Source organism: Neodiprion pinetum, chromosome 2 (genome assembly GCF_021155775.2).
Source record: "Neodiprion pinetum isolate iyNeoPine1 chromosome 2, iyNeoPine1.2, whole genome shotgun sequence".
Classification (NCBI taxonomy): Eukaryota; Metazoa; Arthropoda; class Insecta; order Hymenoptera; family Diprionidae; genus Neodiprion; species Neodiprion pinetum.
The window spans coordinates 12,702,754-12,719,499 of NC_060233.1; the positions used below are offsets into that span (position 1 = coordinate 12,702,754).

General features: G+C 36.0%; 3 protein-coding genes across 5 annotated transcripts; 2 read left to right on the plus strand and 1 right to left on the minus strand.

Moving 5' to 3' along the window:
• Window positions 1-1,064: 1,064 nt before the first annotated feature.
• Cog4 (conserved oligomeric Golgi complex subunit 4) lies at window positions 1,065-5,608 on the minus strand. The gene is made up of 11 exons (XM_046610926.2): window positions 5,280-5,608; window positions 5,070-5,217; window positions 4,783-4,980; window positions 3,850-4,224; window positions 3,566-3,774; window positions 3,237-3,432; window positions 2,852-3,099; window positions 2,277-2,499; window positions 1,848-2,114; window positions 1,576-1,761; window positions 1,065-1,403 (listed from the first exon to the last, which is right to left on the minus strand). Exons 2-11 carry the CDS (start codon window positions 5,130-5,132, stop codon window positions 1,146-1,148), a joined length of 2,223 nt encoding a protein of 740 aa, XP_046466882.1. The 5' UTR covers window positions 5,133-5,217; window positions 5,280-5,608; the 3' UTR covers window positions 1,065-1,145.
• A 96-nt stretch (window positions 5,609-5,704) lies between these two features.
• On the plus strand, window positions 5,705-10,205 carry LOC124211639 (uncharacterized). 2 transcript variants are annotated; one of them, XM_046610935.2, is made up of 7 exons: window positions 5,705-6,248; window positions 6,327-6,463; window positions 6,691-6,874; window positions 7,707-7,815; window positions 8,988-9,110; window positions 9,225-9,432; window positions 9,516-10,205. In XM_046610935.2, exons 1-7 carry the CDS (start codon window positions 6,046-6,048, stop codon window positions 9,776-9,778), a joined length of 1,227 nt encoding a protein of 408 aa, XP_046466891.1. In that variant the 5' UTR covers window positions 5,705-6,045; the 3' UTR covers window positions 9,779-10,205. The 2 variants fall into 2 exon arrangements, with proteins under 2 accessions (XP_046466891.1, XP_046466890.1); XM_046610934.2 differs by having other exon boundaries at window positions 5,707-6,248; window positions 6,658-6,874.
• Window positions 10,206-11,512: 1,307 nt separating this feature from the next.
• Window positions 11,513-16,597, plus strand: LysRS (Lysyl-tRNA synthetase). Of its 2 annotated transcripts, none has more exons than XM_046610929.2 (8): window positions 11,513-11,725; window positions 12,269-12,407; window positions 13,715-14,161; window positions 14,239-14,484; window positions 14,733-15,155; window positions 15,783-15,976; window positions 16,139-16,301; window positions 16,373-16,597. In XM_046610929.2, exons 1-8 carry the CDS (start codon window positions 11,688-11,690, stop codon window positions 16,457-16,459), a joined length of 1,737 nt encoding a protein of 578 aa, XP_046466885.1. In that variant the 5' UTR covers window positions 11,513-11,687; the 3' UTR covers window positions 16,460-16,597. The 2 variants fall into 2 exon arrangements, with proteins under 2 accessions (XP_046466885.1, XP_046466884.1); XM_046610928.1 differs by lacking the exon at window positions 11,513-11,725 and adding an exon at window positions 11,838-12,151.
• The last annotated feature ends 149 nt before the right edge of the window (window positions 16,598-16,746 follow it).

The window sequence follows — 16,746 nt, forward strand, 5'->3', positions numbered from 1 at the left end:
CAAAAATAAAATTTGTTGGTATAGGGAATGCATTACATTATTGATTAAAAATTTGTAAAACGTTTGTGAAGAACAAAATGGTATTATGCATTCCGAAAAATAGAAAACGGGTAATATTTATAAATATTATCTATTTACAGTGAAATTACATTACTGTGGAAAATTCATAACAAGTTTCAAGTAATTCTAATCAGCAATGTATGTTGTAAAATACAACAATTAGTTTTACTTCTTTTAGCTGTAACTAAAAAAGAACATATAGCATGAAATTCGAATTTTGCTCAATTGTACTTTTGGATAAAAGTAATTTTTTGTAGAAATAATTTAAGGTGACAAAATATTTCGTTACGATACACCAGAACTTAGGTTTATGAATATTTAACCACAAAGCAAGCAGCTGTTTACTAATTAATGCTAAAACAGCTTGTTTGTCATCTTGAAATTGCCTCAAATAGAACATATCAGTTTCATCAATAAATTTCCAAGTGCATATCTGAGGAAACAAGGAAGTATCGTATCTCCGATATGCAGGATTATCCGGAAATGACCATTTGCCGCATAAATCATCGTAAGATATCTCTATCCCAATATTAGGAGCCGAGGAAATTTTTCTAGCCAAAAATTGTTCATCCATCGAACAAATTAAAGGCTGTGATGCAAAATTTCTTTTTACACATTCAGCAGATCCTTTCTCTTGCAGCAAGATATTGCAGTCATATGCTGTCGGATTCACAGTATCTTTCTCTTTCACAATTTCACCTGAATCAGACATTGCGCAATTATCCTGATCCCAAATTAAATTTAAATTCAGAGGTTGGCATTCACGATTGTTTATGTTGTGTATCTTAACATGAAGACATGTCGTTTATATTTTGTTTTATGCAATTGAAAGCGATACGCCACCTTTCAAAGCATTTGCAAAGGCTAACAGTGATTAAAAACTGATCGAATGTAGATTATATTTCATAAACTCTGTGCGCATTTAATCGAAATACGGTTTCGTTAAACACTAAAGTTTAGGTGAAACAAGCCGATTTCTCGAGAGGGTTAAAAATCAAAAAGCATTTCTATACCATAACGTTGTATTGTCATTGTTGTTACACAATTCATGTTCTCGTAAACATGCAAGTAGCTGTAATATCGAATTACAATTTCAATCTCTTGATATCTTCAGGTCTTAAGTCTGTTCTCAGAGAAGCGATGCGTCTGACCTCAGCAGGAGTTAATCGCCAGGCGACAGCATCAGCGCCACAGTAGTCAGCGAGTTCCTCAACCTTTTCGACACTGAGAACGGTTGCGATTTGAGTCAATCTTGCAAACTTGTCACGCACAGACCAAGAAGTTGCTGCGGCTAAGTAGCCTGCCAGAGCTCGTATTTCCTTGTCAAGTACAAGTCCGCCTGCCTGGGCAGCGAGAAAAAAAGCAAAAATAGTAATTACTCGTAGGCAGATGGAAAAAAAACCCATCAACACAGCCACTATTCGTCGTAATTGCCTGTTTTCACTGAAACCAGAGCTATTTGTGCTATTGTGAGTAGCTGTGCAGATGGTGAATAAGCCTGTTGGAAATATGTACCCTGTTGAAAGTTGATTTCAGAACGACTTTCTCGAAACGGGCGGTAACTTCCGCTGTGAGAATACCGATCAGTGCGTCATAGTTTGAAGGTGTGAGTCCGCCTTTAAACACCTGCAGCAACCCTTCCAAGTTCATCACGAGAGTCTGAACGAACGGTTCCTCGGTTTCATATCCCAGTAATTCATCCTGTAATGGAGTATTTCAATTTCATTTTTTGATCAGAGGCCATTTATTCGATCGTTTTTTACTCGCGGGTATTTTTGCAACTCTACCTCGTTTATGTGATGATTTAACGACAAAAATGAATCCACCCAAGGCGTTACTCTAGGTTTGACAGCGCTTGCACGTAACTGTTCTAACCCATAGTCGACAACCGCACGCAAAGTTGACGTCACGCCTCGTAATCCAGCCAAACAGCTGTCAAATTTACCCCTCTCTTTTTCTCGCATATTGGGAAATGCCGTTGCAATCTCTTCCCCAAGGCTCTTTGTCAATGTTTCGACATGTTCGATGCTGACGTCCGTATTGTTCAGGTACGCCTGAAATGAGTGTAAATTTGAAAACTTTGTAATGAATCTGTGTTTTGACGCATATTAGCGTGTTTTTAAAAACTTATGATAGCGTCATGACCAAACGGAGGCAGACGACAGTCCAAAATCACATCTACTGAAAAGTTTTGAACCCTGAGAAGTAAATACTACCAAAAACATGAGCCGTGCAAGTTCTGTGTCCGATGCTTGTAAACGACCATGCTGTATGCTCGTCTGGAGAGCGTTGTAAGCTTGAGCCAAGTCTAAGTATCCTGCGGGATATCCTTGGCGCAGTCTGCTTCTTAGTTGGCTTGCAAATTCCCCTTCGAGAATGCCACAGGCCATATTAACAACGGCGCAAACACCATCAACGCTCCAGCTTGAGATAGCACGTCTGAAAAATATCTGATAGTCTGAAACCTTGCCTGAATTAAGGGGATATGAACAGGTGACTGAAAAAATGAGTGAATTTTGGGAAATCAAATTACCATTGCTAAACATGTCACCAAGCAAAATGGTTGCCGGTATCATTAACAGCAATGCTTCTTATTAATTAATGCTAATAAAATGATCATGTGAATGAAGCTCGAGTCTCGTACTTTTGAAGAAAACAAATCCTAATCTATTCGTACAGCTGGATGTAGAGATACAAATTCCCAAAATCAAACCACTTTTTCAGCTATCTACTTATATATACATCCTCAATGAATAAACCAGGGAGTTACGCGTTCAAACTACGAACACACCTTACACATTTCCGTACTATGAAGAAAACGTCATCGAGCATACTCGATGTTTGTTGATCTTGGTCCAGTGTGTCCATTCCAACCGCTTTGTTTACGCTTTCCTCCAAAAAATATCTCTCCAATGCCAGATAAGCACCTAGCAGCTCCTGCATCGCATGAGCTAGCTCACTTTTACCAATGTACAATTCAAATTCCTGAAGTTGATCTTTTCGCTGATCAATGTTCGCTACACCTATCTCCAAGTCGTTCTGTTAATGCAGAAAGTCAAAGCTTTATAGCATACATTGGCATTATATATCATTTTGGGTACAAGTTCGTGGTTTTGAGGACCTATCACATGTTATTTGACATGTTACTTAACAATCATGAAATACAGTTGACTCACGCTTATTCTTCTTCGTAGAAATCTGATGTATAGTTCGGCACGAGAATGCATTATTGTTATTTCCCCAAGGAGTAAGTCAAGATCCTTTGGATCAATTTTGTCTGCACTCTGTTTGCGAAGCAGTTCATTTATTGCATGTACTTTTTTCGAAACATTTCTATGTACCATAAATTCTCTGACGATTTTTTTTATCTGCCTACAAATGAAGGCAACAGAATTAATCCTCAAACGGAAGATAGTTGAATACAAAAATCCCTCAATTATAAAATCAAATTTGTGAATGAAACTGTGCAACAATGTGACTAAACATTGAGACAAGTTTATTTTACCTATCACATTCTTTTTGCAAAATGACGACTGTAGGTAGCAACTTTCCAGGGCCGTAAAAAGTTTCTATAATTGGTTGATGAATTTCAATGACTCGTGCGATTCCTTCAAACAAGAGGGTCATTGTGTCCGCGTAAATGACTGATGCTCGTTTGTCTGTCTGTTTAGCATCGAGTGCAGCTTTCAAGTTTTTTTGTGCAGTTTCTTGGAGCTTGAATGAAAAATTAGATAAGATAAAAAATGTATAGATCATACACACATTCATTTTATTTTGACAAACAGTTACCTTGGTGCACAGATACTGGCAAAATTTGCTGAGGCCTTCGTTGTGCATTCCCAATAGAGGAAATATTTTGAAAAATCGTTCGACAGACGCCAAGTCTTCGTCTTTTACCGCCTCGTCAAACTTGTGAGTTATGACTGTTCTGAGCTGGTGCGCAGCCTGCTGAAGTGTAACTAGTGAACTTGAAATGCTTGTGTGATCTCCAGAAACGTCTTGAGCTGTTCGCTCCAGGAGTTGCCTATCCATGGATAAATAGCGATGCACATGGGCAGCACCTTGTTCATAATCCTCATTCCGTAATGCTGTAGCAACACCTTGACTGCACAGCTGTAAATCGAGAACATCGTGCACTCGATTCTGGCACTCGGATACTCTGCTCTATGAACAAAAAATTATAATAATATTTAAAACTATAGAAATACTAAGTAAGATTTAAGCATCTGAAAGAACTATGGAAGCGGAAAGGGTAAAAAAGTGAAAGATTGAGGGAAGGGAAAAACCTATAAGAGAAGTTTTGGGCTCACTGAATGTTTATGACATTCTTTGCTAAAGAGAGCAGTCTTACGAGCTCTGAAATTCAATTCAAAATTGTATTCACTTAAACTAATGAAATAATTCAATCTATGAATTTCTTTATTGCACATTTTTAAACTGAATATCTTTAATGGTTTCAATTTTTTCAATTATGAGAAAATTCTGAGAAAATAATTTTGGCGAGGGTATGTAAGATTAATTTAACAAATATTAGTAAGGCAAAAATAGTAACAATTGCAAAAGGTTTCAGCCGATGATACTGAGTAATTGAATGAATAAGTAAATATATAAATGAATGATCGAATAGATGAGTTACAGCTGAGTAGATAATGTTTAAATAAAACAGTAAATCTTAAAAGAATGAACAAATGAGATGCATATAAAATTAAGTGTATATCATACACGTGCTAAATCCAGTCGTCTAACTTTGGCGCTAACATTTTCAGCAAGCCTGTTGGTAAACGTGATCATTTCTCCCAGTTTGTCAGCTTCGGAATGGATTATTGTAAGATTAGGAAGAACTTTACTGATATTCTGCAATTTCGCTTCGACATGGCAATATCTGGACAAAATAAGATCCAATTCATTGTTTACAGCGACCTGAAAAATAATGAAATCAAACATTTATCATTGACTCTCCAATGCATCATACAGTGTGAAAGGTTTAGGAATATTGATTTAACTTGTACCTCCGTGTCAGATAATTTCGCGCATATCTGTTGCAAATTTTCTTCAGTCACTGTCTGATCCATTTCTTTATATTTACATTTACTTCTCCATTAATGCTGATGCATGGCTGATACCCTCAACCACACGTCGATCAGGGAACTTTTTTACCTAAATATATATATATATATATGCGTGCCACGGTGTAAGCTGGTGTGTATACATATACTTACGTGTGATTCATTATTTTCTATGTCACTTCACATTCTGTACACCCTAGTACACGGAATTGGTCGTATTCCTAGGGTGAAATTCTATCATTGATTGTCTGCACTGACAAAAATTTTGGGTACGTCTCTCCTTCTCCTGAAAATTGTAAACTGCAAACTATATCTCACTTTCAGGAAATTTTTAATGTTATGCTTCATTATTGGTAAACTTTCTCTGACTCGTAAAGAATTGTTCAAACCACTGCGTACTACCGAGGAGGACGGGATTCCTAGAGAATCTAATCCAGTTTTTACCACTACACCCTAGCACTATACTAAATTCCTTCAGAGTGAGATAGAGGCTTGTCAACGATGCAGAGCGCAAAAAAGACATAAACTGGTTTCAGTGCTGCCAATCCATTATAGGTATATGGTATACAGTTTTGCAATCTCATGTATTGTGTATGCCACGTATACGCATTTATATGCCATCTATACACATGCTGTACACCATTTAACAACCAAATTCATCCAGATTGTTTGTATACAAGAAATATGAATCACCAAACCCTATCATATAGTATATAAATTGAAAGATTACATAGCTTACTATTGATATATGAATTTCACATGAAGTATCTTTGAAAGTTAGGCCTATTCATCTTTACAATAATTTATCATCATGATGTTCCTATAAGGAATAAAATTTCCTATTATCAACATAACCTCAAGAAGATTGATAATTTCTCGAACGTTCAGAATCACCAGTATTTCACAGAGTTCAGTAAAAATGGGTGACATTTTTGAAGGCCATGAAGAATTAAGCATCACAAAGCTGGCTAGCTACGTTGCTTCTGGAGCGATGATATTTGGCGGTGTTGTGCCATACATTCCTCAGTATCGAGAGATTAAACGTAAAGAGGATTCTGAAGGGTTTTCACTCTATGTATGTCTCGCGTTGCTTATTGCCAATACTTTACGCATCTTATTCTGGTTAGTATCTGTCGCTAAGACTTGATACCAACATACTCGTATTATTCATTTTACTTCTTTCATTCTTTATATTGTCAGGTTTGGAAAGCATTTCGAAACTCCTCTTTTACTTCAAAGCATACTGATGAATATAACCATGTTAGTCATGATAAAACTATGCATTAGCGTAAAGAACAAAAACCAGATCATCAAAGCAAAGGAGAGAGTCTTCACAGGTATGTGTAAATCGAAAATAAATGAATATATTTACATATTTGCAATTATTGTATTCATATATGTACAATTTTTGTGCTATTGAAGGATTGATTGAAATTCTTACACATCTTTATATCGATATACATATTTATTTACACAATCTAAACAAAGCATAGTTATAGGTAACTCACTTAAAAACAGATAATTTGAATAGATTTGGACATTAAATTCTTTTGGCAATGGACAGACTTTCAATCCTACCTGGATTTTATACTGCTATTTGGAGCAGTGGGTGCTGTGATCACGTATCTTTTTGTGGATGTGTTAATATTTGTTGAGATGGTTGGACTGCTCGCAGTTCTAACAGAAGCAATGCTTGGTGTTCCTCAATTGCTTCACAACTTCCGTAATCAGTCAACGGATGGAATGAGGTGAGGCTTTGTATAATTGATTCTTTCTTATAAACAACCAACACATACACAACAAACCATAGGCTTTCTTCGATATTTTCTGCTTGTCCTTGAAATAATGATGCAAAACAATTGCGTATTCATCTCGATATGTTTGAGTATTTGACATGTTTTATTTTATATGCTGGAAGTATGTATATTAGGGTTTTCCGAAATTTTTTTTTCTCCTACCTCAAAACTTGTTATATTTAGCAAATTGAAAATTGTTATAAGTGGCTATTACTTAAGGCCAATTTCAAAATGCTTGTCTTGGAATTTGAAGCTTTCCTATTTAAGTAACATGGGAAAGATGTTATTTCTGTTTTCTGATGTTACCACCGAACTTGAACACGTTTGAAATTTGTAATTTGAATTTTTACGGTAAAGTGAATAATTTATCTAGTACAGACATGTATAAACGAAATTAAACAAAAATCATTTTAGATTTAAAACTTTTGAACCGTTTGAGCTGCTGATTTCGCTCAATGGACTCTTTCGCAGAGAATTTAATTTGCTATAAAACACTGCCAGGATCAATTCTGTACAATTAAATGTGCCTCAGTGGTAACAATTTAAAAGAAAACAACTCCTTCTCTGTGTAAGTTAAATGAGAACCTTTGAATTTCGAGAACGACCTTTTAAAATTGAATTTAAGAGATATTCTCCAGTTAGGTATTTTTTTTCCTTTTTACTGTGTAAAAACCGTTTTTAGTTTCAGGTCAAAAATAAAATATTGCTTCCAAACGATATACCCGTAAAAATTTACATCGCTGGTGTCTTTCTGTTTTATCTAACGCATTGATTATGTTCCCAGTATTACAATGGTGGCCATGTGGACCATGGGCGACACGTTCAAAACATGCTACTTCATTGCGCGCGAAGCTCCTGTGCAATTTGGAATATGTGGAGCTCTTCAAGTGATGGTAGACCTTTCCATTCTTAGTCAAGTGTATTTGTATAGAGATTCAACGATTTCCAGTAAAACACAAACACGTTCTGATTAAATATCAGTAATACGTTTGCAATTTGTAAATAACTACAGACGACAAGAATAATTTTTTACATCTACCTTTGTAAATAATATATATTATAATATTATAATTTTATTATATATTATACGTTAAGATCCCATTAGTACAATTGCATATTTCCAATTTATTATAAATATTATCGACACATAATCACATAATCATTCATGTAATCGGTTCATCTTTTACTATGTAAATACTTATGTATATCTGATTAACATGCAATTAAGAATTCCAACATGGCGCCGAGACTGGCAAACAGCTAACCGTTTTAAATTAATTCAAGAAATTACAAGGCACAAAAAACGTCGTGCAAACTGTTGAACTTTCGTTTTAAGACATTGAGTCGATGTGAATTAAACTATGCAGTAAAAAATACTTTTATTGTTAGGTAGATTCGAGCGGAAAAAATGAACACTGCATGCGACACCCAGCGCCATCTTCAAATTAGAAAAATTAAGGGGACAACTTTCTAGCCTCGTGTGTACTTTATTTTCCACAGTTTACGACAGTTGCCTAAGCAACCAGAAGCGGCAACATGCCGGTGGTTGATATATTTTCCGAGTGCGTGCAATATAAATATAAATCAAATTTACGCTCTCGCGGAACGCTCGTTGTTCTACTTGTTACATTGTCAATACTATTAATTCCAATTATTGTAATTCATTTGACAGGAGGCGAGTTTCCAACTTTAAGCAATACTTGTGTGCAGTTGTAAATTGAATTCCATTAATTGTTTACCCAACTTTGTCTATCGAATTCCAGGCTTTTCGGTCCGGAATTACGCGTACACAGAAAAACCGAATATAATATTTAAACGTAAATATTTATTGATAGCCGAGAGTAACGACGATGTCGGCCCAATTATTTGTTCTACTTTTCGTAGTTACAAGGGTAACAGCATTACGGATAGTTGTACAATAACAAAGGTGGCACATTATTATTAATAAATTATTAATACATTAATCATTATTTCAAGTTGATACAGGTGTGATCTTCCAGTATTGTAAATATGAACAGTGTCAATATTGTTTCATTTATTCAATATTGTTATTTTGAACATTCAGGTAAAGGAATTTGACTACAATAACGATGGGCTAAACGATGCTTTGAAATTCGAATTGTGTTTCTTTGCCAAAATCCCGATAAATTCCGTCAGGCTTTTACTATTCTTCAACTACGAGTTGAGGGTTTGTTTACTTACCATTAAATTTATTTAGATATACATAATTATCACATGAATGATATAAAAATAATCTGACAGTGACAAAATGAAATTACATTTTATTACTTATGAATTTTAGGAGAGAAATAAACTGGCAATGGAAACAATGGCTGCTCTTCAATACACAACACCTACAAATGTTCAGAGAATCTCGATCGTTGGTGATTTGCGATTGGATCAGAAAATTCTATTGCACAATCAGGGCATCCATGATATTTACAATTATTCTACAGATATAAATGATTTTACACTGTTCGAATTGCTCACAGAAAATGCAAGAAGGAAATGTAAGTTGAACTGATCATTGGATTATAATTTGAAATTTACAGAAAATTATTATTAATATTTGAATATTGTGTTTGAATTTAAGTCGCGATTCAAATTGCAAATGACAAATTGACGTGGGAGAGAGGATTTTCCGTCGAAAAAGAAACTGTCGTACAAACGGAAATATTTTATTCCGAGGAAATGATTCACTATCGGCCTGGACTATGGGAAGAATTGAAGTGGGCATGGATTCAATACTTCGCAATTTTTTTCCTCTTTGCTTCCGTAGGAAAATATATAATTAAGATTATATTCGTTAAGGGGTATGTTCGTAGTTATGTTATTCCACCATGGAAAGAGAAGTGAATGTGAGATTAATAAACAATGTGACAACATGTACGTAAAATTAGATACCTGTATAAATCAATGATTACGAATGTTGTACATGCATACTGATCTAATGTTGCGTGGTAAAATGTTCTGATAAACATCGATAATCACGTACTATGTACTATACCTGAATTACAAGACATGGCATGGATCATGTAAGAGAAAATTTTGCAACTGTTGGTTCCACGATATTCTAGTTATCGTTTTGGAAAGCCGGAAGCCTTTTTTCCAACTAGTAAAACATGTTCCTCAAAATCAATTCTGAGATTAAAAATATTTTTTTTGATTATTGTGCAAAGTTTTAGATGGTTTAAGGATTGTTAGAATGAAGACATGCAGACATATCGACGTAGTTTCGCTAGAATAAACGGTTGCGGGTAGTCCGAAATCTCTAACATTATAACTCTTCGAAAGTTACTGCAGAAAAACGGACAAATTTCATTGCATTTTTGCTGCTTTTGATCCTGCGATATTCTGGTTGCCTTATGTATTTGAATTTGTGAGGGTACATTTCATAGAAAAAGATTCATGGAAATCGAGACAAAAATTCTGAGACAAAATATTTTTCGTCCCCAAAAACCGCAGCGACATTCACTCCTTTGAATTTTCATAAATAAACCTGGCTGATTTTGAAAGATTCGTTCAGATGCTGTATAGACGTCATTTCGAGAGAAATAATGATTGCACGTAGTCGACTTACAATTAGTCTAAAGTCGTGTTTGGTGACTAAAGGTCGTTGGATATCGCGCCATCGTAGTTTCTCGAAATCGCCGTGTTCTATCGACTCGTGGCAGCACTCGTGTCTGATTTTCGCGGATGAGCAGACGCGCACGCGAATTTGTACCAGTCGTCTGCAGTCGTCAGAACGACTCGCTTCGGAAAACATGTTCACGATGAGGCCTGAGGCCAATACACATCTAACGTAACGAGGTTGACGAAAACAGTTCTTGTCATAGAGATCGAGAGAACGGCAACGGCTCAAGATTCTCCGATCCTTTGACAGTGAACTTCTGACCGAGGGGACGACGACGGCTCAAGATCGCCCGGTACAGAACACGAAAATAACGCAAAAACCAACGTATCATATACGCGAGATTGCTATGGTGTGAGTCAAACGGGCGACGTACGTTTCATTAAGCCGATCTGATATCATGTAATGATAGGATGTACACATAACGATAATACATGTAAAATAAGACGTTATATTGTCATGGGTTTTTATGCCTCAGGCTTTTCCCCTATGAGCTAATAAATGATATTACGATTTGACAGCTCAATCATTCTGAGTTATCATTCAAAGTCATAATAGACCTAGAACTCCCATCCCAGATCATTGAAACCAATACGAAAATCCGAAGTAACTTCGAATTGAAGAAGCTTCGACCATGCAAGTCGCTTGCCAAGGATTGATGTGCAATTAGTGGTGTAAACAAACCCAAGACGGAGAAATAGCTAAGATATACCTATGATATCAGATAATCGCTTGTTCGACAAAAAGCTACTGCCTCAAAAGTAAAAAAATTAGCATTTGCATGAATGTCAAAAATTTTCATTTATGAAATGGAATACAAAAACTCGAAATTTAAACATTGAGGGAGAGCGACGAATCATATAAACCGTGATCCCGTAATGCGAGCGACATCGAAACTAGACTATTTTAAACAGTACTGTGGAAGTCAAACTGGATTGTCACCTATCCGCGACTTGATTACAAATGTGTATGCCAGTGTTATTAGTTGATAGTTTTGTATTGGAAAAATGTAAAGACTAGAAAGTGGTGAAAAATTCGAAGAAATTGACGAAAATCACAAAAATGACAGACCTCCTCCAAAGTACAAGGCTGCCAACGTAGTAACGCGAGACCCTTTCTCAAAACGTTACCAGCATGGCCGATACTACCGACGGTGAAAAAGTTTCAAAAAAGTGAGTAATTTTGTAAGTTTTTTATCAACAATTCTACCAGGATGATTTTCATTTCCCAGAAAACGCGTGACCATATAATCACTCAGTTTAGTCACGGGACTCTTGATAATAACCTGAAATAAACGCGTGCCGTCCGTCGCTCTAGGCTCCCACGTTGTCAATCACGATCTCCTGTGTTTTGACATGTTAATCTTGTATTAATTATCAGACTGTACCGTTTTCGATCTCGTACATGAACGTAATTATATTGACAGTTTGAATGGTGTCAAATTGTGTCTAGGTTAGGAACTTCCACGGTATATTCATCATGCTTCGTATCCTAACCAACAAATGCTCTCGCAATATTGGCTCTTCTCTCACAGAACTTTCCTTGTTAAGCCTAGATTCAGTATTTCGACGAATATCCATCCAACAACCTCTTTCGAGGTGGGTAATTGAAATTGAACTTTAGGTCTCATTTCCCACTTAAAAACAAATCAAAATTCATGGGGCCGAACATAACATAACCTAAATTAACCTAACAATCATTTCTGTCCACCTCAGCGAGCTGAAAAGACGTCTAAAGGCCGAACAGAAGGCTAAAGAAAAAGCTGAAAAAGAGACGGCAGCGGCTGAAGTCAAAGCGGCATCCGTTAAGGATAAGAAACCATCCCTAAAGGAAGAGGAGGAAATTAGCCCAAATGTAAGTTAATTACGAAGTTTTCACTTTCAACTGATTGTCATTTTTTTTTAAATTACTTGTCATGTGTTCTTTAATCGATCAAGATCTTTGACTCAAATTATAAATACCCATAATTATTTTAAAATGTTTTACAAAATATTGTTTAGCCTAAATATAATGTTTGTGTAACTGTTGAACCTAGTAACTTGAGGTTTCAGAAAGGTTCATAGACCTTTATAGGTATGGATATATAATATCGTAACATTCCCTTAAAAATGTAACTGAAAAAGATTTATGTGGCATAGTTTCTACAGGTATTCAAAACATTGTTTTTGTCTGCATTTATAGAGATTGTATATCAAGTACTGCGTGAGTTGCAATTATTTTATTCTTTAGATTTAACTCAGTAAAATCATGATAATAAATTCTAATATATTAAGGGCAATACTATATAAATATAATAATACTGACCACTTAATTATATCACATTGATGTTCTAAACATTTCTTTTCGAAAACACTACACTGAAAACATTTTCTTGAAAATATTTGTACGATTTTTGTAACCTCCCTTGTGTGGTCTAGGTACAAAGAATTTCTAAGATCCAAGGTCATAACGTGACGGCCATATTTACCTACCTTAAAAAAAAAAAACTATTCATATTGGTGCTAAAATTTTGCATAATTCGTACATCTTTTGTTTTACATTACAAAATATATCATCGATGAACTAAGAACAATTCAGAAGTTGTAATCTGCCTTATGTTTTTTCCAAACTTCCATCTGAATATGCACACAAATTTTTAGATTTGTATATTGACTTTTATGAGAGGTAATCCACTATTAACATTTGCATATTCAATAAATGAGCAATTACACATGAAAAAAATCATCATGTTAGTGGGTATGGGTAAAACTTCTGATTTCTCAAAGTTTAAATATAATGAAATTTGTTTCCAGCAGTAAGTAAGTAAAAGTGTGCCCCTGATGCAACAGTGCATTTTCAGAAAAAAATTATATTTCCAATTCTAATTTTGCTCACATCATTTCTATTGTATAGTAGTGATGTTTCATTCATGTTAACAATATTTGGTGCAAATAACATTGCTCTATATTTGAAAAATCGTCACTTTTCTTTATTTAACTTTTAATTCAGAGGGTGGGGTCCATTTGTCTTCAACATTACTTAGTTCGACCTTTCAACAACTTGATGTGGTTTTAAGTGAGTTATCTTTTCCGTTATATGCTTTAGAATCGGTTTTTAGTCAGTCTTTTAAGACCATTTCTCCACAGTTTCTGATAGTCTTGTTTCTTTATTTTTTCTACTAGGAATATTTCAAGTTGCGAACACAGGCAGTTAGCCAGCTTAAGGCAGCTGGGCAGCATCCTTATCCGCATAAGTTCCATGTTTCGACATCCTTGGAAATATTCATAGAGAGCTTTAGTCACATTAAGGAAGGTGAGGTCCTAGAGAATGAAACTCACAGCATTGCGGGTCGTGTTCACGCTATTCGTGAGTCGGGGGCAAAGCTGATCTTCTATGATCTGCGAGGCGAGGGTGTAAAAATCCAGGTGATGGCCAATGCGAGGCACTACGAGGATGAGGAGAAATTCTTTTCCGATACAGCTAAGATAAGGAGGGGCGACATAATCGGAATCGTCGGTAATCCGGGAAAAACAAAAAAGGGAGAGTTCTCGATCATGCCGAGAAGCATAACTCTGCTCAGTCCGTGTTTGCATATGCTACCCCATCTCCACTTCGGCCTTAAAGACAAGGTAGATAATTTTACTAACTGTTTTACAATAGTTTCTATGGTTATCCTCAAGATTTTAAACGAAATTTTACCTACCAGGAAACGAGATTCCGTCAACGATATCTAGATCTTATTTTGAACAATAAGGTCAGGCAGGTCTTTCACGTTCGCGCAAAAATAATCGCCTATGTACGCCGATTCCTTGATAACATTGGATTCCTAGAAGTTGAAACACCCATGATGAACATGATAGCAGGCGGTGCAACTGCTAAACCATTCATTACACATCACAACGATCTCAACATGGATCTCTTCATGCGAGTCGCTCCTGAACTTTACCACAAAGTATGTACAACCCAGATGTTCTATCTCTCGAAAACGAATACATACTCAATTCGCAGGAGAAACGATTTGTATTTATCGAACTTCACAGAAAGTTACATGTAGCCATTTTTCTGGGAGAAATCAACTGATATTTTTATCATGTTCCCCAACACTCCAATTCATTGTTTTAGTTTATTATTGCAAAAACAAAACCTAACTAACTTCTTTTCAGTGTAATATGCAGTAAAAAAAATATCGTTTTCACCCAGATGCTCGTTGTTGGGGGAATAGATCGAGTTTACGAGATAGGAAGACAGTTCAGAAATGAGGGAATAGACATGACCCACAACCCAGAGTTCACGACGTGTGAATTTTACATGGCATATGCGGACTACAACGATCTGATGACAATAACCGAAGACATGTTGTCTGGCATGGTGAAGAGCATTCACGGGACGTATAAGATAGTTTTTCACCCTGACGGCCCAGATACCGAAGGAGTGGAAATCGACTTCACACCTCCTTTCAAGCGGATCCCAATGCTCAAAACACTTGAAACAATGTTGAACGTCAAGCTGCCCGAACCCGATAAATTGAACACGCCTAAAGCTGCAAAATTTCTCAGCGATTTGTGCGAAAAACACAATGTTGAGTGTCCTCCACCGCGGACTACTGCCAGGCTTCTAGACAAGGTGAGTTTAGGTGTTTGTAACACGGCATTGACTTTCCCAAAAACTTGGAATCTCCTTGGAATTTCACAACAAATTGTATTGTTTTCATTTTGGTTCCCGAGACCCTTGAAATGGTAAAAGTTCGGAATATACTTCTTAAATTTTTTTTATTTCTTAGATAAAACGCTAACCGTCAGCTGCATAAATATTATGTTATTAGCCAACCTTAGTAGCATCGCGCTAATGTACAAAACTATCGAAGGGGGGGACTTTGGTTCAAATTCCCAGTGTGTCGAAGAAGGTTTGAGTAGCAACTTGCAAAAATTGTAATGCGAGTTACATTATTCGGGCTATGAATCGGCAAAGTGAAGTTTCAACTCGGTCCGCCTACACTTGGGCAAACTTTTTTTCTGCAATTTTTCATGCTCTTTATGAGAATGTAGGTGTTTCTATTGAACAAATTAAGGTGGCTGCAGAAGCATAGTGATGATTACTGACCACTTCCTTTCATACCCCACACAAACTATAGCTTCTAGGGGCAATGATTATTACTATTATTATTATTATCATTATTATAACATTTAATACAAATCTAATCACTCATCAGAATAAAATCACTTTCTTTCATGTCCGAATAACCCTTTACAGCTTGTTGGTGAGTTCATAGAGGAAACGTGTGTTGATCCAACATTTATTTTGGACCACCCCCAAATCATGTCACCATTGGCAAAGTGGCACAGATCAGCAAAAGGACTAACCGAGAGGTTCGAGCTTTTCGTTATGAAAAAAGAAGTCTGCAATGCTTATACAGAGTTGAACGATCCGCTTGTTCAGAGAGAAAGGTAATGTCTGGAACTTTCTCTACGGTCTTCTAATTCATCGTGTCATTTTTAATCTACAAAACCTTGAAATTAACCCAAATCTTTTAAATCGAATCCCTATTCCAGAAAATATAAAATACACCTACTTCTGAAAGTTTAGTACTATCTGTAAATTGTTCTCAGATTTGAGCAACAGGCAAGCGACAAAGCAGCAGGAGATGACGAGGCGCAGTTAGTTGATGAAAACTTCTGCACTGCTTTGGAATACGGCTTACCCCCAACGGCTGGATGGGGACTCGGAATTGACAGACTCACAATGTTCCTCACAGACTCTAATAACATCAAGGTACCGTATTCTCTGAGTTACCGATACTTGAAAAGACTGAGTAAGTTTATAACAACCTGTTTCTTCTACAGGAGGTATTATTTTTCCCTGCTATGAAACCAGACGACCCAAACAAAAACCGAGAGACGAATCAGGCAGCTGAAAACAAAACTGATTAACATCTAGGGTCGATATAAAGAATAGTGACTTTATCTAAAATCGAGTGTTACCGGTGACTATTTACGAGCATCATCTCAATTTTAAATCATCATTCTTTTGATTGCAAATAAAGAATCAACTCGTATTATTGGGATAAATATTTTCTTTTAATCGATTGAATCCATTTATGGAACAGATTACACCAGTGAGACTTAAGTCATAACAACGAAAACTGATTCAATTTCAGATTCCGAATGCTTGAATAAATGATGTTAAATGATTCATCATTAGTTTGTTCACAAATTTT

Bases quoted from the DNA above. Each gene is read 5' to 3' on its own strand.
- Cog4 (XM_046610926.2), bottom strand. From the start codon at position 5,132: ATGGATCAGACAGTGACTGAAGAAAATTTGCAACAGATATGCGCGAAA. The intron at 2,500-2,851 runs GTGTGTTCGTAG...GATATTTTTCAG, and splicing joins ATAGTACGGAAATGTGTAAG to ACGTGCTATCTCAAGCTGGA. The intron at 2,115-2,276 runs GTAGTATTTACT...CACTCATTTCAG, and splicing joins TTGCACGGCTCATGTTTTTG to GCGTACCTGAACAATACGGA.
- LOC124211639 (XM_046610934.2), top strand. From the start codon at position 6,046: ATGGGTGACATTTTTGAAGGCCATGAAGAATTAAGCATCACAAAGCTG. The intron at 6,249-6,326 runs GTTAGTATCTGT...TTATATTGTCAG, and splicing joins ACTTTACGCATCTTATTCTG to GTTTGGAAAGCATTTCGAAA. The intron at 6,875-7,706 runs GTGAGGCTTTGT...TTATGTTCCCAG, and splicing joins CAGTCAACGGATGGAATGAG to TATTACAATGGTGGCCATGT.
- LysRS (XM_046610928.1), top strand. From the start codon at position 12,033: ATGCTTCGTATCCTAACCAACAAATGCTCTCGCAATATTGGCTCTTCT. The intron at 12,152-12,268 runs GTGGGTAATTGA...TGTCCACCTCAG, and splicing joins ATCCAACAACCTCTTTCGAG to CGAGCTGAAAAGACGTCTAA. The intron at 14,485-14,732 runs GTATGTACAACC...GTTTTCACCCAG, and splicing joins CTCCTGAACTTTACCACAAA to ATGCTCGTTGTTGGGGGAAT.